The sequence below is a fragment of the Columba livia genome, chromosome 8 (genome assembly GCF_036013475.1).
Source record: "Columba livia isolate bColLiv1 breed racing homer chromosome 8, bColLiv1.pat.W.v2, whole genome shotgun sequence".
In the NCBI taxonomy this organism is placed as follows: domain Eukaryota; kingdom Metazoa; phylum Chordata; class Aves; order Columbiformes; family Columbidae; genus Columba; species Columba livia.
This window is the reverse complement of record NC_088609.1, coordinates 30,221,823-30,247,033: the sequence shown is the minus strand read 5'-3', so window position 1 is coordinate 30,247,033 and position 25,211 is coordinate 30,221,823. Positions and strand designations below refer to the sequence as shown.

General features: G+C 42.9%; 2 protein-coding genes, 1 long non-coding RNA gene and 2 other non-coding genes across 14 annotated transcripts in view; 3 read left to right on the top strand and 2 right to left on the bottom strand.

Moving 5' to 3' along the window:
• The first annotated feature begins 1,863 nt into the window (after positions 1-1,863).
• On the top strand, positions 1,864-1,942 carry LOC135580160 (small nucleolar RNA SNORD79). Its single transcript, XR_010474440.1, has one exon. It is a non-coding gene; the product is annotated as a small nucleolar RNA SNORD79 (small nucleolar RNA).
• Positions 1,943-2,948: 1,006 nt separating this feature from the next.
• On the top strand, positions 2,949-3,024 carry LOC135580168 (small nucleolar RNA SNORD47). The gene has a single exon (XR_010474448.1). It is a non-coding gene; the product is annotated as a small nucleolar RNA SNORD47 (small nucleolar RNA).
• A 1,401-nt stretch (positions 3,025-4,425) lies between these two features.
• Positions 4,426-5,839, bottom strand: LOC135580049 (heme-binding protein 2-like). The gene is made up of 3 exons (XM_065071348.1): positions 5,674-5,839; positions 5,280-5,445; positions 4,426-4,648 (listed from the first exon to the last, which is right to left on the bottom strand). Exons 1-3 carry the CDS (start codon positions 5,837-5,839, stop codon positions 4,426-4,428), a joined length of 555 nt encoding a protein of 184 aa, XP_064927420.1.
• Positions 5,443-16,405, top strand: LOC102098484 (ATP-dependent DNA helicase PIF1-like). The gene is given in 12 exon segments (XM_065071332.1): positions 5,443-5,816; positions 8,710-8,863; positions 9,383-9,497; positions 9,576-9,682; positions 10,070-10,183; positions 10,185-10,207; positions 10,838-10,944; positions 11,739-11,754; positions 11,757-11,816; positions 12,436-12,581; positions 13,362-13,553; positions 13,889-16,405. Coding segments are annotated over 12 exon segments (1,119 nt in total). The 5' UTR covers positions 5,443-5,788; the 3' UTR covers positions 13,946-16,405.
• The window catches only part of LOC110362932 (uncharacterized), a 34,512-nt gene continuing 25,519 nt past the window's right edge, over positions 16,219-25,211 (bottom strand). For 3 of the 10 annotated variants that reach the window (XR_010474144.1, XR_010474143.1, XR_002420646.2), the window contains one exon: positions 16,219-23,877. This is a non-coding gene — a long non-coding RNA (uncharacterized LOC110362932). The remainder of the gene's footprint in view (positions 23,878-25,211) is intronic. The other 7 variants (XR_010474145.1, XR_010474142.1, XR_010474148.1 and 4 more) reach the window with 4 other exon arrangements.

Sequence of the window (25,211 nt, the reverse complement as noted above, 5' to 3'; positions counted from 1 at the left end):
ATAAGAGGGTCTACAAATCCATTTTGTTTCTGGAGAATCTGAAGCAAAGATACTAGTAGCCTAAGTGCACCTTCAGATCCCCCACGCTTCACAGTAAAATCATCAAGTAATTATTTTGTGGTGGTAAAGATTTTTAGAATGTGCCTGTTAAGACGAAATGCCTTGAATAGTGAAGGCAGCAGTCCTGTAAATTTAGTAATCTGCAATGCTTTTCCCATTTTAGGCCAACTTAGATGTTTACACAAAGTTCAAGTCACTGAACTCTGCAGTTCAGATGCTGTCTCCTTTCTGCAATTCAGCAGTGACTGGGGTTGAGGAATTGTCATCTTGGGGGTGTTGGGGATTGGCTGTAGGCCCTGCTTGTGGAAGGGGATTTGGGAGTGCTCAGTTTACTGTAAATGATGTTGAATCAGGTCTCTGATCCCAATGAGGATAAAACTTGACTAAACGCTGATACAGTATTTCACTGAAACTGTTCTTGTGCTGAAACTTTCTGCTGGCCTCTACCTAATAGCAACTTTTCCTTTACAGGCTTCTGAGGCATTTCTCATTGTGATGTAAGTACTTGTTTTAATTTTGCAAGTATTAGCATTAAGAAAAACTGCCTAGAAATAAAGTATTTAACTGCATGTAAGTTGGGAGGGAGGTGCAAGGGGCCAGTGTTTGCTGCTGTTTGCATCTTGTCCAAAAGCAAAGGATGCTTAGGGGGGAGCTGCTGGCTAAGTCCCAGCCTTGGCAGGCTGGTTTATGCTAAACTCTTCACTGTGTGCCTGTAGGCTCACGAAGTTGTGCTATTTGCGTATTTGCCCTCTTCCCTGTAGCAACTGTAGCCTAGAGCAGATAGCTGTTGAGTGATTGACAGTGTGAGCTGCCTGTGTGATGACATGACTGCCCTGACTTCAATCCTGGAGGTCTGCAATTAGCTCTATCTGACTTCAGGCGCCTGACAAGATTTCTTTCTTGTGTGCTCGCTTCTGTGCTCGCCTGACACTGCTTTCTTCCAGGGCTGCTGCAGTGGAGCTGTGGGGTGATGCAGTTGGTGGTGCTACCAGCAGAAGTAAGTAGCCAGAAAACACATTTGACTGGTCAGAACTGTGTGATAGGTGCTGGAGAGGTTATTAGATGCTGGGCTCTAATTGTGGTGCAGCTGCAGTGTTAAGCAGAAGGTTCCTTGATGATTTTCTTACCTCTACCAGTAGATCACAGCTTACCAGCAGAGTTCAGTTAACCTGAGGTGCTAGGAATTGAATCACACACTTTGTGACCAAAGGCAGTGATAAGGTACAAGGATGGTTGTGAAAGTAATGGGCAAGGGAATTTTTGGAAGTCGTGGGGCGCTAGAGTAACATCAGCATTGGACTGACATTCCATTTTTTTGTGTGTCCTAGATTTGAGAATGGGAGAACTGCCGGATGCTCTGACATCTGCTTGGTAAGCTGCTTGCTTCTTGGTTGCCATAAGACTTTTTACAACTTACAGTACAACTTAGAATATTAACTTCCTTCTGTAACTGAAAAGCTATAGTATGGAGTAGTTGAAATGATGTAACTGCTATAGGCTGCTTGAGTTTCTAGTTAACAAGAATGTGTAATAACCTGCCAGTGCAGAGCTTGTGCTAACCAAAACCAGTACAATTATTTGCCATTTAACTTTTTAGAGGTTAAATTAAGTAGTGGGATTTTTCAGGGAATAGCACTGATCTCAAATAGTTGGTGTAATGTGGTAAATTATTGGTCTCTATGGCTGGATTAAAGCTTCTACATGATGTGAATGAGGATTGGTTGGGAGTAGGGTCTGAAACGTGGAAGTCTGGTCCTTTAAGGAGGAACAGAAGTAACAAAACATAAAGCTTCTCTAAGCATGTACTGTTTGTGATGATTTGTTCTAAGCAATGGGAATCTCTCTGAAAGAGCCTGAGGAGGACTCTTGCACTGAAACAGTACACACATTCAAACTAACTCTTGAAGCACTGCCAAGGAGAGTGTGTTAATAAAAATGCACTTGTTACAGAGTGAAGCTTGCGGGCAGTTTGTGTGAAAAACAAGACTAACATGTCTGAGGTAAGTGTAGAATACATGTGGTTTGATAATTACTGGAATATTGTCTTTGTGCTAAACACCTAGATAGTAGCGCCAAAAATTAGTCCTGTAATAGATTTGATTTTCTTCCTTTATTGTATGCCGGTTCTCCTAGTGTGGGAATAATGCTTGTAGCAAGAATCCACTTCTATGTAGTTCTCAATTTGACTTGAAAAGGAAGGGCTCTTTTGGAACAGATACCCTGACAATTCCTGAACTGCAGTCAGTGGTGACCTTCATGTAGGGTTCTGTTTGTGTCAAGACAAGATGTGGCCTCAGTAACTCTTAAAACTAGGGTTTTATTGCCGAATGTCTTCACACAGTAGAAATAAAGGAAACTGAATCAGTGGAGACCACTTATCCAATAAGGTATTAAATATGTAATACAGCGGGATGTGTATTAGCAAACAACTAATTTCCTCCAGCAGACTGATTCTGCTATCATTCTTAAGGCTGTAGGTGTTCAGGATGTTTTCTATAGCACTTGTATGTAAGTTATCGAAACTCACTGAATAAAACTTCCTGTCATGGAGAGGCAGGATCACAAAGCTAGTAGCTTTTTCCTAATTCTTCCAATGTTAGTAATTCTGTGTTTCCAATTTAGGATTTTTAATCTGTACATATCCTATCTGGGTGTTGCAAGTTAAAGTTCTTGTCATTTAGTCATTTGCCAGCTAAAATGCAGCCTCCTTGTAGGTGAAATTAGTTCAGTGGATGGAACTTCATAGATAAATAATTAAACTTGCATGGAGCGATGCCTGTTATTCTGAAACAGCTTCTCTCTTTCTCAGGGAAGGATCGTGCTGTCTGCAACCTCACTGGGTAAGACCGCACAGCAGATGAATTCTCTTAACTTCTGGGAAAATCTGTAGCCACTGATGAAATTTGATTCTGCCAAATGAATGACTGTGATATCACCATTTCCGTTCCACTTTTCTCTGAGGTTACAAAGCTGCTCTGAAGCTTAAAGCAGTTGTGTTACTGTGTATGTTAATTGTGTTTTCTTGCCTTAGGTAAGGAGGAGGCAGCTTTGAAACTACTGCAAGAAGAACTGAGAAGGTGAGTGTAACTGTAGGAATAATGAAATTTATTTGCTGGAACAAATGATGATAACCTTTGCCTTGAACTCTCTCTCTGAACAGAGATGAAAATCTAAGGTCTGAGTTGTTCCCAGCGAGCTTCTTGTGCCTGTTTGGTGCCTTATAATGGTTATGTCTGTTGTAATAGGTGGAAGACTGACGAACGATGGGTTACACTTGCATGAACAGCATTAAAAAGCGAAGAGGTTTTTTACCACACTGGTAATGTTTGCTTGATACTGATTGGAACCAATAAAAATTTGTAAACTCTACCTGTTGTTGTGAACTGTTTTCTGACTTGAACAGCTTGCTGTAAAACAGCTTTAGTCTAATTGATAAAAGCTTCAAATGCTTGATTTAGAGCAGGGTCTAAACTAGTTCAAATGCTAGTCCTGCAAGTGTCTTCTAACTTGGGTGTTGGACTGCAGCTGACCTCACAATACCAAGATTTGGACAAAGTTAAATAATTGAACAAGTCTTTAGTATTTTGTAGGTGAGAGCTAAACACTACTTGTGTGTTTGCTCCTAAATGACAGGCCACCAGTAAGTCTGGTATTACGTGTTCAGGTGCAGATGGCATGTGTAGAATAAGTGTACAGGTTGGACACTGCTCACCCTTTTCTACTGAACTCTTAGTTTAATCTGGTCACTGGCATTAGTTTGGAGCAAGACAGTGGCCAGCCCCTGTGAGGAAAAATGTGTGTAGAGGTGGGGGATTTAAATAATGCTAATTAAAAAGATAATGTTACTGCACATGAGGCACTAGGGCCTGCTACGGTATTACTGTTGCCCAAAACTCATTAATGGTAGGTTTCTTCAAAAAATTAGTTTAATTTCCCCCATCGTTTTGTTGTCTCAGGAGTGGTATCAATATGGCAAATTTAGCTCTATGGAGAAGTCATTCTCCATTAGACTTGAGCTATTGCTGTAGCACTTCTAATGAGAAGTAGAACTAGATGTCCAAACTGTTCTGTAGAAATATTTTCAGGTTATTAGTGTTTGCTAGAAGCTTTCAATAAGAGGAATGGGTTTGTCATATCTCCCTCCCGCTTGTGCTGGTACAATCTAAATTAAATGATATCTTGTAGAAAGAGCTGAAATATTTTTTAGCCACAGAAGTATTTCATCCTAGAGAAAATAAATTAGACATCATGCTGTGTCCATGTGCAAATTAAATCTCTTCTGCACTAAAGCAAAAGCCATTAATAAGGTCTGTTTTCATCCAAAGCTGATGAGTAGCCTCCTAATATTCCACCCTGCCCACCGTATTACCTTTTAAAATACCACACTTCATTGTGCCTGTTGAAGAGCTTGAAGGGACTGTCGTAGCCTGCAGTATAGAAGAAGTCTTCATGGAATGGTTGGCCTCTGTTTCTTAAGGTTCTGGCCAAGACTTCAGCTTCATCAGCATATTTCTCTGGGAGGCAAATCCACCAAAGGACCTGGTAGAAGTGAAAGGTTGTTTTGTTAAGGAGTTCATGCCCGTGCTTGCTTATTTTCACAGAAGGAAACTTTAGGCTTGCAAAGCATGCGATGTTTGAGCACTTCTGATGCAGTTTGTAGTTACTAGGTAAATGGCGCAGAATTAGATGTCAGGGAGCATTTGGCTATTTGTGCCGTTTTAAAAGGTAGGATTTAAAAGACAAAAATTAAGTTGCTGGCAATGCTCAGAGCATTAGCTGACACAGATTGTTACCTGTGACATTAGCACATGCAGAGGGGGGAAGTGTAGCTTTGTGTGCTTTTCTGGTAATAAATAACAGCCTTGCAGGTTTTGTGGATATTTGGGATTGTAAATAAAGGGGGCTGGAAGAGTAATTTAGATGTTCTGTAGCACAGAGGGTGTCCAAGAGCAGAGGATTCCGTAGACTGTTTCTATAAAAACCCGCTCAATGCAATATTGAAGAGTCTGCTAAATAATCAATGTTTCAAAACTTGCTCATTTCTCTTTGTTCTTAGGACACCTAAGCATAAGAAAGATTTGAAAATGGTCAGTTTTTTGCCAGTGGAGGCTCTGAAAAGCAGGATATATCCACAACTGTGAGAAAGAATAGTCCAGACTTAATAGATGAAGCCATTTCAGTAGCAGCCTTTGTTAGTCAGCTGCACTGGTGCTGCTTACTGCACAAAGACAGCTGCTGCCTTGCGCCCCTTGATAAACACATCCGAGTTGGTTGGCTGTGGCGGGGAGTCCTGATGTTCAAATGGCATGAAGAAAGAGATCTTGAAGTCTGCGCAGCCAGATTTTATCAGACATGTCACTGGTACAGTCATATCAATCTTCATTTCTAGAGGAGAGGAAAAGAGTGTTGTCTTGAGCGGCAAGGAAAGACAGTGCCTGGGTGCTGCTGCGAAGGGTGATGCAGAAGTATCCTAAAATGAGATACCAAAGCAGCCTCACATATAGAATGGCCTAACGGAGGCAAAAGGATGTCCTACAGCTCATCTACTGTCTTACACTATCCAGCTTAGCCTCTCATTTGTGCTTCTTACAGTTCAAAACCAGCACATTGTACCTTTTTCATTCTTCCCTTGGATGTAGTGGAAGAGTTTCCAGAAGCCCTGGCACATCGCCTCCTTCTGGGTCTCTCCCTGGATGACTGTGCTGACCCACTTGGCTGTCTCATACTGATGCAGTTCATAATCCTTCACCTGAAAGGTAGCAAAAGTCGCAGTGACCATAAGATTAGTATTGAAGGTTATGAAAATATTGTTGCCGTGAGATAATGCTCTTTGTTGCATACTCTAGGCGTGCCCCCAACATCAAACTATTTGATTCCTCCCTTGTAAAACCATGCTGTTCTGCCTTAGGCTGAGCTACTCAGAACTTACAAATAGGTGTTGCTCTCCCCCTTTGTAACTAGGTGTGAACAGTGTCTATAGTAATGCTTCCCAGAATTAATCAGGCTGAGAATCCCAGCTCTACAGAGCTCCCTTCCTCTTGATTTTAGCACTTATAATTGTCTCCACTGAGCTCCAGCGAGGGGACTGCAGATCCAGGGACAGAAATGTTTGCTTGAAGGATTTTATCATCTTGCCAGAGCTGAAAGACAGACATGGGTCTCTCTTAAATCAGTGCAGTGTAAAATGGGGCAGAAGACAGTGCTACGGCTTCTCTGCCTAATGTCAAAGAGCTTTTCCTCAGCCTCTGGTCTCAAGCCTTTCAACACTTGCTGAGAAGTGACTAGAAAAGTTATGGGAAAAGGCTGGTGCTTTCTAAAAAGCAGATGTCTCTGAAGTTGTGAAAGGCCTGGATTCCACTGCTTATCCCCAATGATTCAACAACCAGGGCTGAAATCCGTTAAACCGTTGAAGGAGTAATGAAATTTAACAAGGGAAAGTGTAGAGTCCTGCATCTGGGCAGGAACAACCCCAGGTTCCAGTATAGGTTGGGAAATTACATGTTAGAGAGCAGTGTAGGGGAAAGGGACCTGGGGGTCCTGGTGGACAACAGGATGACCATGAGCCAGCACTGGGCCCTTGTGGCCAGGAAGGCCAATGGTACCTGGGGTGGATTAGAAGGGGGGTGGTTAGTAGACCGAGAGAGGTTCTCCTGCCCCTCTACTCCACCCTGGTGAGACCACATCTGGAATATTGTGTCCAGTTCTGGGCCCCTCAGTTCCAGAAGGACAGGGAACTGCTGGAGAGGGTCCAGTGTAGGGCAAAGAAGATGATGGAGTGGAGCATCTCCCGTGTGAGGAAAGGCTGAGGGAGCTGGGGCTCTTTAGTTTGGAGAAGAGGAGACTAAGGGGGGACCTTATTAATGTTTATAAATATATAAAGGGTGAGTGCCATGAGGATGGAGCCAGGCTCTTCTCCGTGGCAAACAATGATAGGACAAGGGGTAATGGGATCAAGCTGGAACACAAGAGGTTCCACTTAAATTTGAGAAGAAACTTCTTCTCAGTGAGGGTGACAGACACTGGAACAGGCTGCCCAGGGAGGTTGTGGAGTCTCCTTCTCTGGAGACATTCAAAACCCACCTGGACATGTTCCTGTGTAACCTCACCTAGGTGTTCCTGCTCCAGCAGGGGGATTGGACTGGATGATCTTTTGAGGTCCCTTCCAATCCCAAACATACTGTGATACTGTGAAAGACCCAAGAAGAACCAAGCTGCCTTTGCTTCTTGGTGAAATGAAGGCATTTTCTGGCTGAAAAACAGAAGATTGAGGTCCTGCAAGTGGGAGTTGTGTGGAAATGTGTAAGTAAAAAGGATTTGAGGACTCCAGCCAATTTGCGCCTCAATGAAAAGGTATTTTTGTTGATGGGCACTCTGTCATTGACTGTCCCCATACCTTTATTGGCCCTCATAATAGTGGATGCCTTTCTTAACGGCCTTTAGCCCCAGAGGCCTGTGAATAGATGAGGTATTCTGTATTTATGAATGTGTAGCTGCTTTCCTAGGTAGTCTTCACATGGAAGGAGGAAGCTGCAGACGTGAAAACATTCCACTTCCTCTCGCTGTCCCGAAATCAAGGGAAAAAAAGTCAAAATCACAGAATGCCAGAATGTCAGGGGTTGGAAGGGACCTGGAAAGCTCATCCAGTGCAATCCCCCCATGGAGCAGGAACACCCAGATGAGGTTACACAGGAAGGTGTCCAGGCGGGTTGGAATGTCTGCACAGAAGGAGACTCCACAACCCCCTGGGCAGCCTGGGCCAGGCTCTGCCACCCTCACCAGGAACAAGTTTCTTCTCAAATTTAAGTGGAACCTCCTGTGTTCCAGTTTGAACCCATTACCCCTCGTCCTATCGTTGTTTGTCACCGAGAAGAGCCTGGCTCCATCCTCCTGACACTCACCCTTCATCTATCTGTAAACATTAATGAGGTCACCCCTCAGTCTCCTCTTCTCCATCTCCCTCCGCCTTTCCTCACACGGGAGATGCTCTACTCCCTTCAGCATCTTGGTGGCTGCGCTGGACTCTCTCCAGCAGTTCCCTGTCCTGCTGGAACTGAGGGGCCACAACTGGACACAATATTCCAGGTGTGGTCTCCCCAGGGCAGAGTAGAGGGGCAGGAGAACCTCTCTGACCTACTGACCACCCCCTTCTAACCCACCCCAGGTACCGTTGGCCTTCCTGGCCACAAGGGCCCAGTGCTGGCTCATGGTCAAAATTGCTGTTGTAATTATCACATCTGGTTAAAAGTCTTGAGGTTCTAGGTGCCTTCGTTTATGGTTTTTGTCATGAGGAGGTAGATTGTAGACCTACAGCCCCAGAAAGTCTCTTTTATCTATTGTATTACAATGTCCTTTGTACTTTTATGTTGCAAGGACAGCGTGTAGTTAATTGAGCAGTTGTCTTGATTTGTAGATCGTGGTACATTGTCAGAGTATAACTTAATTGTTTCTTGGGTAACAGAACAAACTTTGAGGTTATTTTTCGTTTCTCCTCAACTGTCTATAGCTGCCCACACAAGAAGTCCTGTCACTCGTGTTTCTTTGTACTGGAAAAGTGGGTGTAAGATTCCATTTGTTTCTGAACTGCTAGTCCAGCCCCTTCCCAAAGAGTCAGGAACTTCCCAAAGTTTTGCTTTCTTCTTCCCCTGCCAGGGATCGGCTCTGGGAAGGCACTGCTGGAACAGTGTATTCAGCTGGCAGAGCGGCCTGGGGTGCGCCAGCACTGGCGGGCCTGCCAGCACTTGATTATCGATGACATCTCCATGGTGGATGGCAAGTTCTTCGACAGGCTGGAGGCAGCGGCCAGGCAAGTGTCAAACGCCTAAAAGAAATTACTTGCCCTGAATTTCCAGGTTGCTTCCTTCCTCTGATTATGTGAATGGGTGCTAGGCAACCATTGGCATAGGACTGGAAGGAAGCATGAATTCACAGCCAGCAGGCCTTTATCTTGAGATAGGTTTTGATCATGTCCCCACTTCCCAGCCACGGCTGTTGTGGTTGTTCTTTCCATCTCCCAAGCCAAGTGTTGTCTATAGAGCTGTCTGTGCTGTGTGCAGCAATTCTTTGTTGGAGAAAGAAGCAGTGTAACACCTACCAAGGAACCATGATGAGTAAGGATAGCTGGGATAGGTAAGCAAAAGCAAAACAAATGCCTTATAATAGCACTGGTTAATTATTTGAGTTCTTCTGACTCAGCTGAGGATAATAGTCTTTTACCTCAGGGGGTGTATGTTTGAATATGCTGTCAGACTAAGAAGTAACTTCTGAGACCTGACTATGTGCAGGTCCTGGAGAGCATTCAGAGCTTCTCTTCCTTCCTCTTCAGGGCAGTCAGAAAACGAGATGAGCCTTTTGGAGGAATTCAGCTAATCATCTGTGGGGACTTCTTGCAACTACCCCCAGTCTGCAAGGCTAATGAAGAAACCAAGTTCTGCTTCCTGGTACAAAACTGACCTGAAATTTATTCTTATCCTGCAAGTCTGCTTCTTTCCTTTCTTAATAAGAGAACTATTTGCCAGGCAGAAAGCTGGAGGAAACGCATCCACATAAACGTGGAGCTGACCGAAGTGCAGAGACAGACTGACAACACCTTTGTCTCGCTCCTGAGTGCAGTCCGTTTAGGCAGGTGAGGAAAAGCTGCTCTCTTTGTAATCCCTGCTCCCTACTAATGGACCAGAAGAAAGACCAGTTTGTCACTTTGTGCTCTATCAGGAACGTGTGGCTGGGAGCAGTAGCTATAAACGCTTTAGTTAATGTAAGCAGGTTTTATACATGCTCCTCTGACAAGGTAGGACACTTTCTGGAGTCCCTCTTTGCAGTTTCTGCTGAGGAATGCAATGGATCCTGAGCTGACAGTGGCCAGGGCAGGGTTAGGGCAGACATTGCACTTTCTCTGCCCATTGCTCCAGAGGTCTGGGGCTTGCACAGCCTGATCCAGCTGTGTGAAGGTTACTGCTGCTCAACACCTGTTCCTGATGACTTTAAATAATAATCTTCTTTTCCCGGTCACAAGGTGCACAGAGGAGGTTACCAGACTGCTGATGCAGACTGCCACTAACAGGTCTGAGCGCGATGGGATCCTGGCTACGCGGCTCCGCACCCATAAAGATGATGTAGAAATAACTAACGAGGCGCTTGCAACAGCTATCAGGTGAACTCCTTGGAGGAAGCTGCTGGCTTTGGGGCTGAGCTCTGTGTGGATGCAATAGGGTGTCAGGAGGAATTGGTGGTCTGTCGTGCACAGCAGCACAAGTCTAAGCTGTGTGTGTTGTAGTTGAGCTGCCTGGGGGCAAAACTTCACAGATTTTTGCTTAAAAATCCACACGGACTTTTTTGGTGTGTAAGAGATTGAGATCTCATTGCTTGCTGAGGAGTAGGGTGGGTCATAATTGCCCCCATACTCCTGCTTCTTTTCAGAGCATCTCAGAAAGGTGGTGCTCTATCCAGCCACAAGTGGAATTAAGGGCTGTTTCATTTCTGCCTCCCTTTCTGGCCCTGGGAATCTTCCTTAGTCCTCTTTGGCAGCAAGTGAAACTAGTCATAGGCTCAAAATGGTGAGTGCTCAGTTCCTATTTACTGCTGGCCTTTGATTTCTGAGCCTACTCATGCTCTGGGAGGTATGTCGGGAAGAGAGGCAATAGTGAACTTTCTGCTGTTAGACGTGACAAGGTTTGTGACAAGATGTCTTATTAGCAGAGCAGAATGGATATTAAAAGATGAATTGCCGAATGATTAATTCAATGATTGATTGCAATTTGTCACATCTTTCTTTCTTTAACAGGAGAAGTGCACGCTTTTGAGGCTTTGGACAGTGACCCAATGCTAGCGAAGTTAATTGACGCTCAGTGTCCTGTGGGTGGTAGAGTTGAGCTAAAGCTTGGAGCTCAGGTGAGTGTGTGCACACACACTTGTGAAAGACCAGTGAGTGGGTCAAGTGGCATAAAAAATAAAGGAATAGCAGATAGATGTGTATATTAGATTAATGTATAGAATGCAGATTCTGTATAGAACGGTTATGCCAGACCAACAGAAGATTCTAGCCTAGTCTGCTTATCCTTTCAGCTCTATCTGGAATCTTATCCAGATAGAGAACTTATTTGATTTGAGCACAGGTCCCTGTCTTGTGGACAGTGGTGACCACTATGACTTTGGCACACACCTTAAATCAGGTTTAAAGCTTCCAAGTAGCAGAGAGCACAGGCAGTCCTTGTCTGCAGTCTCAGCTCCACATACAGCAGCCCTCCTGACCTGTAAGAGTATAGCACAGATTGCCAGATTTGCAGGACTGGGCAGGTTGCTGTGAGCTAGGGCTGTCAGAGTGGAAAGGATACAGGACTGTGCTTAGCAGCAGCACTGTTTGCCTTGGGAAGTTGTTTGCTAGGTTCTAGGCTTGCTGGTGTCTGGGGAAGGTGAATCTGTTCCCTGAATCTGAGCTCACAGCTGGGGACAGAAGCAGCTGAAGTGCTTAGTGCTGCAGAATGTTGTAGCTGGGAATCCTAGGAAGCAAAGGCTGTTAAACAGTTTCAATCCAGTTGGAGGTGGTGCTGTATCCTGCAGTTGCAAGATGTGGCTGTGGCCACAGGAGCCTGCTGTGCTTATGCTTCCTGGCTAGAAGCTGAGCTGCAGGTGGCTGAATGGGCTGGAAAGCCAGAGCGCTGAGGGATTTTTCTTTTTCTCTGTAGGTGATGCTGGCTAAGAATCTCAAGGGCTGGTGAACGGGGCACGAGGAGTTGTTGTAGGATTTGGAAGTGAAGAGAAGGGTAAGTAAACTTTTAGATCCTGTATTGAGGAAGGGGGGGAAAAAATGAGAACTTACTACTTACTCTCTACTGCCTGATAAGGATAACTTAACAGAAAGCAGGGAGGACGTCTTCTCTACAATGAGAGGTTTGGGGTTCTCATGAGCTGTGGTGTCATGTGCTGCATCAGCTGTACCTATCTGTTGGGCTTCTTATGTTTGCTTATCTTTATTCTCTAGCTATGTATGCTTGTTTGCATTTCCTGTCTGTTCTGTTGAAGCAAGTCTTGGTGGCTGTGTAGGTTTTTGTTGTTGTTTTTTCGTTTGTTTGGTTTTTTCTCATAGAATAATGTTCTGCTACCTGCAATGGGCATTTTCCTCTGCATCGCAACTGATAAATTATCTGAGTTTAATTCTCCTGCTTAAGTTCTCCCAAATGTAATTTGAGGATGTTCTATTTACTGTGTGTGGGTTTAGTTTTTTTTTAGTGTGGGATTTTGTTTTTTTTTTTAAATGCAGCTCTAAAATTCATGAAAGACTGACATGGGAAAGGAGGGAGGAAAAAACCTTAGGCTCCTGGCTTCCTCGCTGTTGAATGTCAGGAAAACGTCCCTGTTTCTCTCCTGCTCCCATTCCTACAGGGCTGCCTAAGGTTAGATTTCTATCTGGGGTCATACAGGTCATCAAAATGGAGAAATGGGTCTTCAAAGGACCATCAGGAGTTCATCTGAGTTGTCAACAGTTGCCTTTAAAATTGGCATGGGCTATTTCCATTCACAAGAGTCAGGTGAGTGTTCTTTTGCAGCTGCCTACAGACTTTTACACCATCATAAGCCTTATTTTCTGAGTGAGCTCGCATTGCTGGTAAAACAGGGAGGAAAACTAAAGGCCTTTGTTGTGGGGGAGGTCTAGGGTGTGTGTGTGTCTTTAGCAGTGGAGAAGGCAGCACCTCTTATCCTGTTTGTGATGCTTGTCCATAGCAGTCTTGCTAGCCTAGAGTTTCCGTAAGGGTGCTGCAAACTCTATACTTGCTGTTGGACTATAAAATATCATTGTACCTTTCCAGAAGACTCCATACACTTTGATAAACACATCTCTCAGTAAAAGACCTCTGAGTTTGTTCTCATGTCACTGTTTAAAACAGTCCATGTTGTAAATACTGTTGCCTCCTGGGATGTCTGTTGGTGCATACAGGGCTGGCCAGGTCTACCCCAACTCTGGCTCAGCCTGGTGTTCTTCCAGTTAATTACCAGGAGTGAAAACAACAGGTTTTCTTTTCCTGCTGTGTTGGGTATATGGGCTTTGTGGAGTTTCACACAAGCAGCTTATCAGAATTATTGGACCCTACTGTCTACTGGAAAATTCCTGACAGTGCAAAACTGTCCTTTTTTCCCCATCTTTTAATCAGTTATGTAGTCAATCAAGGGACTTCCTTTTTTTTTTTTTAATCAAGCTTGTACCTTGAGGACCGTGTACCTTGAGAGACTCGCAGGACAGGTCAGTGTGCATACAATGTGGTGTTCTTTTTTTGTTTGTTTTTTAACAAGCTTGTCTGTGTCTTTGATAGGGCATGTCTTTAGATTGTGTGGAAATCTCCCTGTCGCATGTCTTTGAAAGTGGGCAGGCTTATGTAGCCCTTTCCTGAGCCCATGGCCTTGCAGGTCTCTGTGTTCTGGATTTTGACCCAAAAGCAGTGAGAGCTGATCCTTCTGTGTTGCAGTTCTATAAACAACTGAGACGACATCAACTTCTAACCCAGGTAAAGAAAAACCTCATGCTAGCAAAGACTGCCTTGTGCAACCAGGATGAGAGATGTTTGTCCTGAGATCCTTCCTTTTTCTTCTGAAGCAAGACCATTCAAAAACTTGTAGTGATAGGAGACTTGAAACTGCAAAGAGAGAATGTGGTGGGGCAGTTCTTGATAGCAAAACATCCACTGTAGTGTTCGGATGGTGTAACACTGCCTGGCCCTGTGGGTGAAAGGGAGGGTTGGGGTTCTTTGATCCTCCTCTTGCAGTAAAGACTGAAGGGGAAGTGGACACACAAGAAATCTTAGTTGTGTTTGTTTGTTTTTCATTTTTTTTTTCCCTTTAGGATTCCCTACACACTCATTCAGGTGCTGATGAAAAGGAGAACTGGAAATGCAGTTGAGAATGCTCTTCTGGCCTCTATGAGGCAATGGACAGAATGCTGATTTGCAGCCATCTTGCTATTAAGTGTATTTGGTAACACAGATGAAGTCAAAGGAAATTCTTTTTTTGTAATGTGTGCTTCATTCAGTTGTTCCTGGATGTGTAGAAGTCTCTCTGCCTCATGCCTCTGAAATTTGGAAGGCTTCTGTAGCCTCTTCCTGGGCCCACAGTCTTGAATAACTTGTGTGTCACAGATGCAATTCTATCAAATGAAATGACTGAACACGGACGTGCCTGAGGGACCTTCCTACACTTCCGTCTTGTCCATTTTGTTGCATTTTATTCTCCACCTATGCAGACTGAAACTTGTGTGCTTTTCTTCAAGTGTACCACAGCTGAGGCATAAAAGGTTTGTGTCCTGTTTGCCTGGATGGATTGGACCTGTTCACAAGAGCTGCTGACACAAGGGAAAGCAGTGCTTCTGTAAGCAAGGAGCTGCCAGGAACTGCGTTCTCTCTTCATAGCATGCTGGGATGTTCTTGCTTTCCAGATATTTACCACCAGGAGGCTTTGCATAACTTCATCCACAAGCAGAACTAAGAGTTATACATGGCCTGTTATGCTGATCCATAGCCTTTTAATCAGTCTGTTGCATACAATAAGGTGTGATTTTATTTTTTTCAACCTCCTGAAATGAGCTGGTGTTGTTAAGAACAGGAAAAAGTTCTACATCTTGTACCCATGATTATGGAACTACAGGAATTGTGGAGATCAATTACCCTATTAGAAAGGAAGGAGAGAGATGAGATGGGTGCTTGTGGAAGCCCCCCTTGTTTAAACACATGATGCTCACTCAAATGGGAGGGAATTTCTGCTGGAAACAACACATCAAACTAATGAGGTGGAAGTTGAATGTGCAATAGGAAATAATAGGCAAGGACATGTGAAGTGAGCTATAACTTCACCTGCTTCAGCAAAAGCAGGGCTGAGCAGAATTAACACGCTGTATTTTTGAAGTCTTAATAAAGGAGAAGCTTTGGTCTACTTATTTTAGCACACTGCTTAAAGCTTAAGCACCTTTTATATTTTTAAATGTTTAACATGTGGGAATAATGTGAAATATCAACATGCAGCTGGAATTCATCTCTTGCATGGTAGTCTCTCTGTAGCAAAGCCTTGTAGTTTGATTGAGTTGAAGGCCACTTCTTGGCAGCTGTTCTCCTCAAAGCCAGGGAAGGATGTGGACTAGCCAGTGGTTAACATAAGAGAAAGCAGACTTTTGGTAGGATTTTGAAATGTATTTTTTTAAAGTGAGAGTTGTTGTTTCTGGACTTGGTGGGTAGAGTTTCAGAGAAAGCAAGAGCAGAAGACCAAAGCGTGGGAGTTATTGAGGACTGCTTACTTTAAGAAGGGGTTCTTAATGTATCAGCACATGGCTTCTTCAAAGAAGAATAGATGGAATTACCTGAAGCTGGGCTGGAGTCTGTGGAAGGCGAGACCCTTCCCATCACACTGCAGGCTGTTCCTGGTGCTACCTCTGCTCTTTCAGACTCTCATTCCATTTGTGTTGTATACTTTTTTTCCTTTTTCCCCCTAAACAACACCCTCTAATCCTTTGAACTTAAGTTGTTCGTCTGCCTTGGCGAGGAGTTGAAAAATGACTTTCCTATGCCCCTGGAAAAGAGGGTAGCAGCTTCACTGCTGAGGCAGATGAGCCTGGGGCTCCCAGAGCCTTCACCGGACCTGGGTGGGGAGCCTGGTCCCCACAGCAGCCCCGTGCTCCAGGGGAGCTGGTGCAGGTCTCTCTGTACCCAGTTGGGGAGGGTGGGGTGCTCAGGTTGTCAGCCTCCTGTGCCAGGCGGCATCAGCCTTTCCTGGCCATCTCCGTTCCCTTGGCTGCAGATGAGCCCTACCCTAGCGCATGTCCCCACCTCACAGCACTGCCCCTCCTTTCCTCCTGCTGCTGTTCTGTGGGGGGTGCCCTGGCCATCCTCCCTACATCTTTATTTCATGTCCCTTGGGCAGGTGGTCAGAGGCTGTGGGTGCCCTAATTGTGAGGGGAAGGGCTGTTGGTGCAGGCAGGGAAGCCTGATGGGTCACCTAAAAGACCGAAGGCTTGGCCAGGGGGCTGTGATGGGGCCAGTTTGCACTCGTGGGTTTTTAGAGATGGGCTGCTCCATTATGAGGGGTTTGTGTTGCATCCAGGGTTGATGTGTGGGGTCTGAAATGGTCAGGGATGTTACAGTGAATTTCACTGTTGATATAGACAGTTGAAAAGATGATGCCAGGCACTTCTAGTCATACACAATACACTGATTTCTTGACGGATTGCGTAAGAATAATGAGATAATGCAGGTTCAAATCCTTTAACATCTCTTTAAAAGTTCCTGTACCACTGTAATAACAAGATAATTTAGAGTGTAAGCGGGTTGACTGTGTACAATGCAAATAAACTTTTAATTGTGATCTTGTAAAGTAACTCACTTCAGCTTTCATGGGTTTAGGGACTGAAATCTTTCCCATTGTATGGAGGTGTTTTTGTGCTAATTTGAGGTTTGAGATAAAACACTGAACAAAACGTAAACCTGCAAAGGTTGACAAATACTTCATGGTAGTATTACGTTTACATGCAATATTATGGTTGCTTTCTCAGAGGTAGAGTAGTGGGATCTGAATAGCAATGGCTTTTGAAGGCTTGGCAGCTGTCCTGAGGCCAAAAGCAGTCTGCTTGTGTAAAATCTGGATGTTCTTGCTCACTTCCAGCTAAAGCAGATGCAGGGATGGGGCTGAGACTAAAAGATTGCTATTTAAATCCCAAAAGAAGCAGTCAGGACAAATCCAAGCTGCCAGGCTCTGTTACGGTTCTCCTGCAGCTAGGCTTGTGATGAGGCCTTTTTAACAGAATCATGCTTACATATATATTGTAGAATCATAGAATACCAGGCTGGAAGGGACCACAAGGATCATCTGGTCCAGTCTTCCTTGGCAAAAGCACAGTCTGGGCAAGATGGCCCACCACCCTGTCCACCTGAATCTTAAAAGTGTCCAATGTCTGGGAAACCATCACTTCTCTCGGGAGATAATTCCAATGGCTGATTGTTTTCATGAAGAAATATTTCCCCCTTTTGTCCAATCAATCTCCCCAGAAGCAACTTGTGCCCATTACCCCTCATCTTTTCCATGTGACTCCTTGCAAAAAGGGAGTCTCAGTCGTCTTTGTAGTCACCCTTTTAACACTGGAACATGGTGAATAGAGTCTCCCCTTAGAGATAAATAAATCTTATAATATTATCAAAATCCCTTCTTCCAAATACTCCTTAAAATGTCAATTTTGCTTGCAGAGGGGTATTAATTAGCCTGTAGCTAGAACCAATTCCACCAACACAGGAGCTGTTAGTTTATTTTTATTGCACTGGCTCTCCTTGGAAGAGCAGAGCTGCTCCTCCTCTCTCCATTAGTAAGTAAAGTGAAGAAGAATCTGAAGATCAAGCAGCTTCTTACATGAGGCCACCACAAGGCATCTCTGAAATGTCTGGTGGTGCTGTTGCTTTCACCCGCTGAGGCATGTTCCACTTTCCCAAGGACAATTCACATGGCAAGTTGAGTATACAAGCAACTACATGTGCCGTTCTCAGCTTATTCGACCCAGAGCTCGTGCTGCCCCCCGCCACAGCGCAGATCCTCTCCACAGCTGCTGTCCTGCGGGAAGAAATCTGCTCCACCGGGGGCTGCAGCGGAGTGTCTGCATCGGCAGCCAGAGCTCCTGCTCTTCCTCCTCCCTGGCTGCTCATGGGGCTCATTTCTCGCACCTTTTTATCCTCGCTCCTCGCAGCTGTGCGGTGTTTTCCACAGCGGCATGGGCAGCGCCGGCGGTGAGCTCAGCGGCGCCCTGCAGTGGGCTCGGCCAGAACCAGTTGGAACCAGCCGCCTCAGGCGCCGCGCAGCCCTGGCGCCTCCTCGCGGAGATTCCCGCCAACACCTGGGCAGAGGCACCGCATACACCAAGAATCAAGCGTGTTAGCTCCTTCAAAATTGCCTTTCTGCTGTAGGCGTTCCTCACGTTTGCACGGGTGGGTGCTCTGGGTACAGAGGTAACAAAGATGGAGGTGCTGTGGCGGGTAGAAACATGGCGGGTGAGGAAGGATCCGCCGTTCCCTGAGGTGAAGGCAGGAGGGGCCGCAGTGCGGCTGCAGTCCAGCTTAACCACAGGTACACTGGGAGCAAACAGCTGCAGTTCCCTTTCTGTTCCCCTGTAAACGTAAGGACATGAATATTGTCCCTCCACTTTCACAAACTGAAGAGAAAGTATTTAAACAGGGCTTTTGTCTTAACTGCAGCTGTAATTAAGTGAATTAAACTATGAGTTTGATTTGTAATTGGCATTTCTGTTACCACAAAGTACAGCCATTCTCTTCCCAAATGCATTAAGCCATGAGAAACTGCTTTGTACCAGCTAAAGCTTCATGATACATTTATGTGTTATTGGAAGCATAATTCACATGCAGCATGTTATTAAAACCTTACTTAAATCTTTGGACAGTGATTTAACTCCCTTCTCATTCTTTACGTGACATTTTCGTAATAATTAAACATGAACATGTCCTTACAGTTTGTACCCAGTCGTCCTGTGGTGAGCAGGAAAATCAGCAATAGTCCTGTTGGTGTCAGATGCTGTAATAAGGTTGTGTCCATGAATTAGATCTTCCTATCCAGAATTGCTTTGAATAGATCAAACAAATAGTGCTCTTAAGTCACGGAAATACAGTACATTACGGGCTAGGCTATGAATGCTAATAATGTAGTTTTTTTTCTCGCAGATATTAAAAGTTCCTCATTTTGTATTATGGCACTCTGCGACATGCAATTGTCTTCTGCCGCTAAATCTAAGCGGTTCTATTACTAGCATGAGAACAGTCTTGAATTACTGGAGATTGCATTTTGATGTGTAAAATCTCTATATTGCTATTTCCCGTGTGATTATTTTATGCTTGTTTCTATTACAGATCATGAGGATGTTGAATGGAATTTTTTTAGCTAAGCTACTGACTAGTATATAATTTATGAAATCTGGTTATACAAGCAAAGTTAGTTGATAACAAGTTTAGGAGTAAACTTCTTTACTTAGAATTATTGAATACTGCACTATCTGATTTTTATTATTATGTTTTTTAGTCTGCTGTGGTGTTGATACAGGAGCCTGTCAGATGTGACACAACCTATGAGAGGCCTTCTGGGATGGCAGCTGGAGGCCAGGTAGGCACCAAGAGCATCTTAAATTGCACCACATGCTAATGATTTAACCTGTAACGTTCCAAGTGTAACTGTAGCACATTTTTACTAAATTGTTTTGTTTATTGCTATCTTTTTGCAAGACTGTAGAGCTATAGTAGGTGAATATGTATATGGACCGCACCTTCCATCTACTCCTCTCAAGTCACTAGGCTATATCAATTTTCTGCAGGTACATAATTTTATTTTTATTTTCTTTTTCCAAATTATTAATAACTCCCTGGGGGATTTGCCCAGACTTTCAGTTGGGAGTTGGAAGTTAGTCCAGATCTTCAAAGATTCTGGAGGCTACTTTGCTTATTGAAAGGTCTGTCATTCCTTATAATCAAATATCAGCTTAGAGGGGATATAATGTGTGTTGCAGTTGATGTTAGTTATTAAAATAAAGACATAAGTAAGGCTTCTTAAGATTATTCCAGTAGCTAATGATTCACAAAAGCAAGGCAATACAGATAACATCTCCAGGTAAAAGTTGGACAGACTTAGATTTGATTTATTACATTAAATGGAAGACACTTACGTGCATTAATATAAGAATAACTTGGTTTAAAAATAGCTTTTAAAATTTGTCATTTATCTTGGGAGTCATACATAATGATCAGCTTGGTCTTCAAGTTGTTCTGTGAAAACATTCCAGGTAAGTTACCTTCCTGTTTATGTTGGATTATTGGGGCACCTCATAATAAAATATTTGACCATAATAAGATTAGGTACTTTCAACTGACACTTTGCAGTACAAAGTAAACTTTAAAAATATATCTTGAATCTTGAGCAATGAGCTAGTATAAAATCGCCAGAATTTCAATGCATAATGCATTAGGGAGAGGGATGTTATCAGAATGAATTTAATAATAAAGAAAGAAGTTTTGAAATAGTTTGGTTCTTACAAGTCTTCTCTCCAGATGAAAAAGACCTTACAGTAACCTTAACCATTTTACTTGTGACAGTAGTAAGCTATGGCTATTTTAACATAAAGTCCACACTGAAAATAGAAGACATCAGATGATTCAGTCAGGTCAGAATGACAAACTTTCACAAAATATTGTCCCTTTGTCTTCATTAGCCGTAATTATTGCTGTCAGCTAAACTTTTGGACAAATATTAAATGTCTTCCCGTTGTTTTCAAAATAAGGGGTAAAAATTACTCAGTGTACAAACAATTCTAAGTTCATGTTAGAGATGAAATATTACTTTTGACAGATTGTCTTGTGCACTCTCAGATCTCAAAAAAAGCACAAGGTCAAAAATATTGTGTCTGATGACCTATGTATTTTAATACAAATATTGCCAAAAGAAATGATAATCAGATCTTGACACTTGTCCTGGCAGAGTCATCCAGAGCCTTCATAAAATATAACACATCAGAACCATCAGGCAAAAAGTCATAAGTGTAATGCTTGTTCAGTACTTCTGTGAGGTATAGATCATCTTACAGTGCTAAGTTTTGGCATTAGGACACTCATATGAAAAAGAGGTATTAGCCCCTTGGTGACCTTTTCCATGGGTTTCAGGAGATTCTTTTTTTTTAAAAACAAACATAAAATCCCAAGCAAACAAAAACCCAAACAACAAAAACATTTCTGGCCATCAGTGTGACTCAAGAGGCGTTTCGCTGTCAACAGAAATTAGAGCTAGAGGGAACCTTGGGCACGAAGACAGCATTTGATATTGCTTTTCCTGCAGGAAGACTCAAAGAGGAGAGAATTCAGCACTGTACCAAATTGTAACAATCCCAGATAGGGTGCTGGGAGCAGGATATCAAACTAAAGTGAAAGCTATGTCAGAAACTGAAGATGAAGAGAGCATGTGACATCTGAAGGACACTGTCTAGTACCAGAGAAACTGAATCATTAGGAATATGTCCAGCTCAGGGCATGTAGAGGAAATAGATTTGGGATAGTTACCAAGTACATTTCCAGATTTGATACACCTATGGGCTTTTGTGATAGTTAAGAGATCTAGTACGGTCAAAAAAAACATCTGAAAGAACAGGGGAACTCACAGGACTGGTACCATCCTTCAGCATAGTTAGAAGTACAACAGAGGTAACAGTGCCCAGGAAGGAGGGCCAAGGGCAGCACTGAGGCCAGTTCAGTAGAGCTTGCAGTGGGCACAGAAGGGAGATAAGCTCAAATTAGAAAGGAGCTGCTGGCTGTGTTCTCTGCTGCAGAATGAGTTTGTCAGCTCACACTGGGGCATCAGGTGGCTATGCAGTCTGTTCAGAAGCCACTAGGAAGCATTATGGTGAAGCTCGTGCTGCAGGCAGCCTAATGACTTCAACCCTGTTAGATGCACACCAGTCCAATGAGGTGCTGATCAGGTACTCCCCAAGAAAGTCACGGCTGGGGGCAGATACATTGCACATGCTGGCCAGGCTACAGTCTGGACAACTTTTTGGAACAGAAGAAAACCTACCAACGTGCTTCAGTATATATCTTTTTGCATTCATGAAGTGTGTTTTGTTTGAAGCTTTGTTTGAAGGGAATGGGGGGAAAACTATTTCCAGGGCATTTAAGAAGGGGCAAAAGATAGGTGCTACATGGAGGTATACAGAACACATTATATGACGATGATATGTCCACAGGCTGGTTATGTATTAATAGATTTCAGCCCAAACAAGGGGAAAAAGACACAAAAAAACTTGATAAAACTTATCAAAAGGGAAGAGGTAACAACTAGTATAGAGCCTAAATGGGGGAGAGGACATTGTAAAGGAAATGAGTTTAGATTCTGCAATGTTCCCTGTTCTTCAGAAGGATCTAGTTTGCTTTTCCAAGTATAGAGCCTTTTCATTTCGCTTACAGAGCACAGTCAGTGGAACGTTATTTGTCTTCACCTCTCAGTTAATAAAGACCTCATCTTGCTCTCGCTGAAATATTTGCTGGAAATCAAGGGAGAATTCTTTGCTCAGCATGCTGACAGCAGAGATAACTGCTTTAGATCTCCTTTTTCTTCCTTTCTCTAGGGTTTGGCTGAGGCTTCTTTGTTTATTTTGGAATTCCAATCAGAGACATGTCTATATTTCAAAGAGAACTAAGTTGTGCTAAAACCCCAAATCACTATGCTCTCTAGTGAAAGGAAAGCTATGGTTTTTTCTTTTTTACCTATTTTCTAACAACTGAGGGGAAAAATGTTGCCTAACAAGAAAATGCTGCTCAGGGAACAGACATTAAAACTCAACTCTTATTTTGGAGGGAAGAGAACTTGATCTGATGTCATTGAACACTCCAAAATAAACAGCTGCTGTTCTGTTCACTTTTTAAAAAGAGTAGGATTGTTTTCTGTCTCTGAAACATGCAGTTTCATTAAAGAGGAGATAATTGATGATAAAAGCAGAGGGAGAATGCACATTTTGGTATTAAATGTGATGTAAATTAAATATCGTCAGAAGAAAACTAGATTGCCTGCTTTAGGTGCATAAACTTTAACAGCAGGCTGGAAGCTGCTTTTATTTTCTCTCAAATAAGAGAAGATTTTAAAAAATCAGTTCTACAGCTTATAAGCAGTATGGAGGCTTAATTGTTTCCTTATGCTCCTTTCTACAAACATACTAAACGTTAACAATCAATTAGCTGCCAGCATGCCAGACTGTTCTTTAATATGGAATGTCTGCTGTGTCTTAATTCTTGCCTTGAACAGGTATTTTCACACAGCTATCTCATAATATCTCAGTCTCAGCACAATCCCAACAAGCCATTTTGATGCTTAGTCCCTTGGCTGCCTCTTGGAGCTCCTGTGCCCTTGGGCTCCTTCATAACCTCTCGGGGAATTTACATGCACCTGAACCTGTACAGATGCCAGTGTGAGACAAGTCAAACACAATTCCTGAAGGATGCAGTAAATATTGCATGCAATGCAAATTCTGTTGACAGAAATAGCCAAGGGAGAGTGGAATTTTTACCTAGCTATTTAAAGGACTTTGTATGGAAATGAACTACTAGTTGAGCTGCAGGAAATGCCATATTGCATCAGACCATCAAGTCTGATTTCTCGCCCTCAGCAATACCTACTGTTTTATAATCTGGTTATTCAGAGAATGAAGGACTACCTTTCTACAAATATGCCCATCTAAGTCACTCAGAGAGAAGGGATATATGTTCACGAAAGAGGAGTAGATTCCTTGCTGATTTCTTTTGCAAGCTGTAACGTCCTTCCCTGGAAGATGAGATTGCGGTATCCTTGAAACACACACATTGATACAGCTACAACAGGTCTAATTATTGCACTTTAAAAAAACAATCAACAAACAAAGCAAAACAAAACAAAAAACGCCCACACATACCAAAAAAACCCAACCCAACCCAACCCAACCCCAAAAATGGCTCTGCAGATATTTTGTGTTCAGTTCCTTTAACTACAGTTGGAAGAAATTTTTACCTGATCCATCTTAAATTTACTCATCTTTAGTTTATCAGTTATTTTCCCTGTACAGCAGCTGAAGAAAGCATAATTTTATCACATTTCATTTTCAAGTGCATCAGTTAATATCCTTTATTTAAGTTGTTTGATGTGACTAATGTTTAGAAAGACATTTGCATTCTCTTGAGTTTGGCCTTCTCTTGAATTTCAGTTGGGGCCGTAGCTACTGGACAAGGTGGATCAGCCTCGTATGCACTGCAGCTGGGGGTCTGTATGCACAGAATAAGGTGCACCGTCTTCAGTCTGGTCAGACATAAACAGGGTTTAGATATTTACTTCTTATATCTTAAGCTAAGCAAGTGTAGTGTCAATGTAGTTTATCAATTTACTGATCAGCTTCACGGCAAAGTGTGAATGCTAAGGCTAAATGACACGTGAACACCCCCTGTAGGTGTCACTAGGAGTTCTGCACAAGTGTTTGCATGCAAATTTATGATCCACAGTAAACACTAATCACAGGCACACTTTAATGGCACCACTATTAAGTTCTCTTTTATCCTAGAGAAGGGTGTTCATTCTAAGTATCTTTACTAGTGTTTATTTTCTAATTATTAATTTCCGTCCAATTTCTTACAAGAACATTCAGGACATGTAGGACATATAGTCCATTTCATCCAAATTTATGTCAAAGCATGTGAGAAGCTATAGATATAAGAACTAGACTATCAGAATATAGTTTTCTCTTGCAGTTTTCACTGACAGCTGTTTAAAAACAGTAACAGCCAGTGAAAATACAGAAAGACATGTGGAACTTAGGGCCCACTAAATATAATGTTGATTAAATTCATAACAAGGTCTCTTCCTGTTCAGGAAAGCTTGCTCAGCCAGCCTCAGAAAAGAGGAAAAGACACAGATATCCACCCTGGCCTTATTTTCAGTACTCAGATCTCGTGCATTTCATCCTCAAGGTTCAGCAGTGTGTTTATACTAAAGCTTTATTGGATCTGTATTATTGAAAGCCTGTCCTAGAGAGAAGCTCACAACACATTACTGCAGAAATCTAAAGACTTAAATGCAACTTAATTGTATAAATACAGGTAAGACTCAAGGCATCTACATGCTGCAGCAGGGGTAGCTCAAAAGAACATATCCACAAACTGCTCAGTTCTGGTAACAACTGATAACCAATGTTAATGCACAACACAGCAAAGTAATTCTATACATTTATATCCATTCCCTCTCTATAAGGAACTAAAAATATTGCTCTTTTAAAATGTTTTACCGCAGTGTATGAGACTTGACTAGACACTGGCATGGTGAGATAAACTATTTAGTTGGTACTTTAGCACACTAGCAACTTATCACAGTATTTGGGATTTGGTGACCAGGGAACCATTCAAGATTATCTTTACTGAAGAACTTGAAAATGGAATGTCCTTTCCACTTGCTTTCCTCTAAACCTCTTCGGCTGAACGACGTGTTTGCCTTTTGGAATCTTGTTTTTCTCTGTGTCCAGTCTCCAAGGAGAAGCTTATCTTGGAGCTGTTCTCTCAGGTTAAATACATTGCCTCCATCTATTTCTCCAGTCAGATGAAAGCCTCTACTTAGCTAAAGAGATTTGAGGCTGGATGAACTTG

Bases quoted from the DNA above. Each gene is read 5' to 3' on its own strand.
- LOC135580049 (XM_065071348.1), bottom strand. From the start codon at position 5,839: ATGGTCACTGCGACTTTTGCTACCTTTCAGGTGAAGGATTATGAACTG. The intron at 5,446-5,673 runs GTACAATGTGCT...CCTCTCCTCTAG, and splicing joins CCAAGGGAAGAATGAAAAAG to AAATGAAGATTGATATGACT. The intron at 4,649-5,279 runs GTAAGCAGCACC...TGTGAAAATAAG, and splicing joins GCAGCAGCTGTCTTTGTGCA to CAAGCACGGGCATGAACTCC.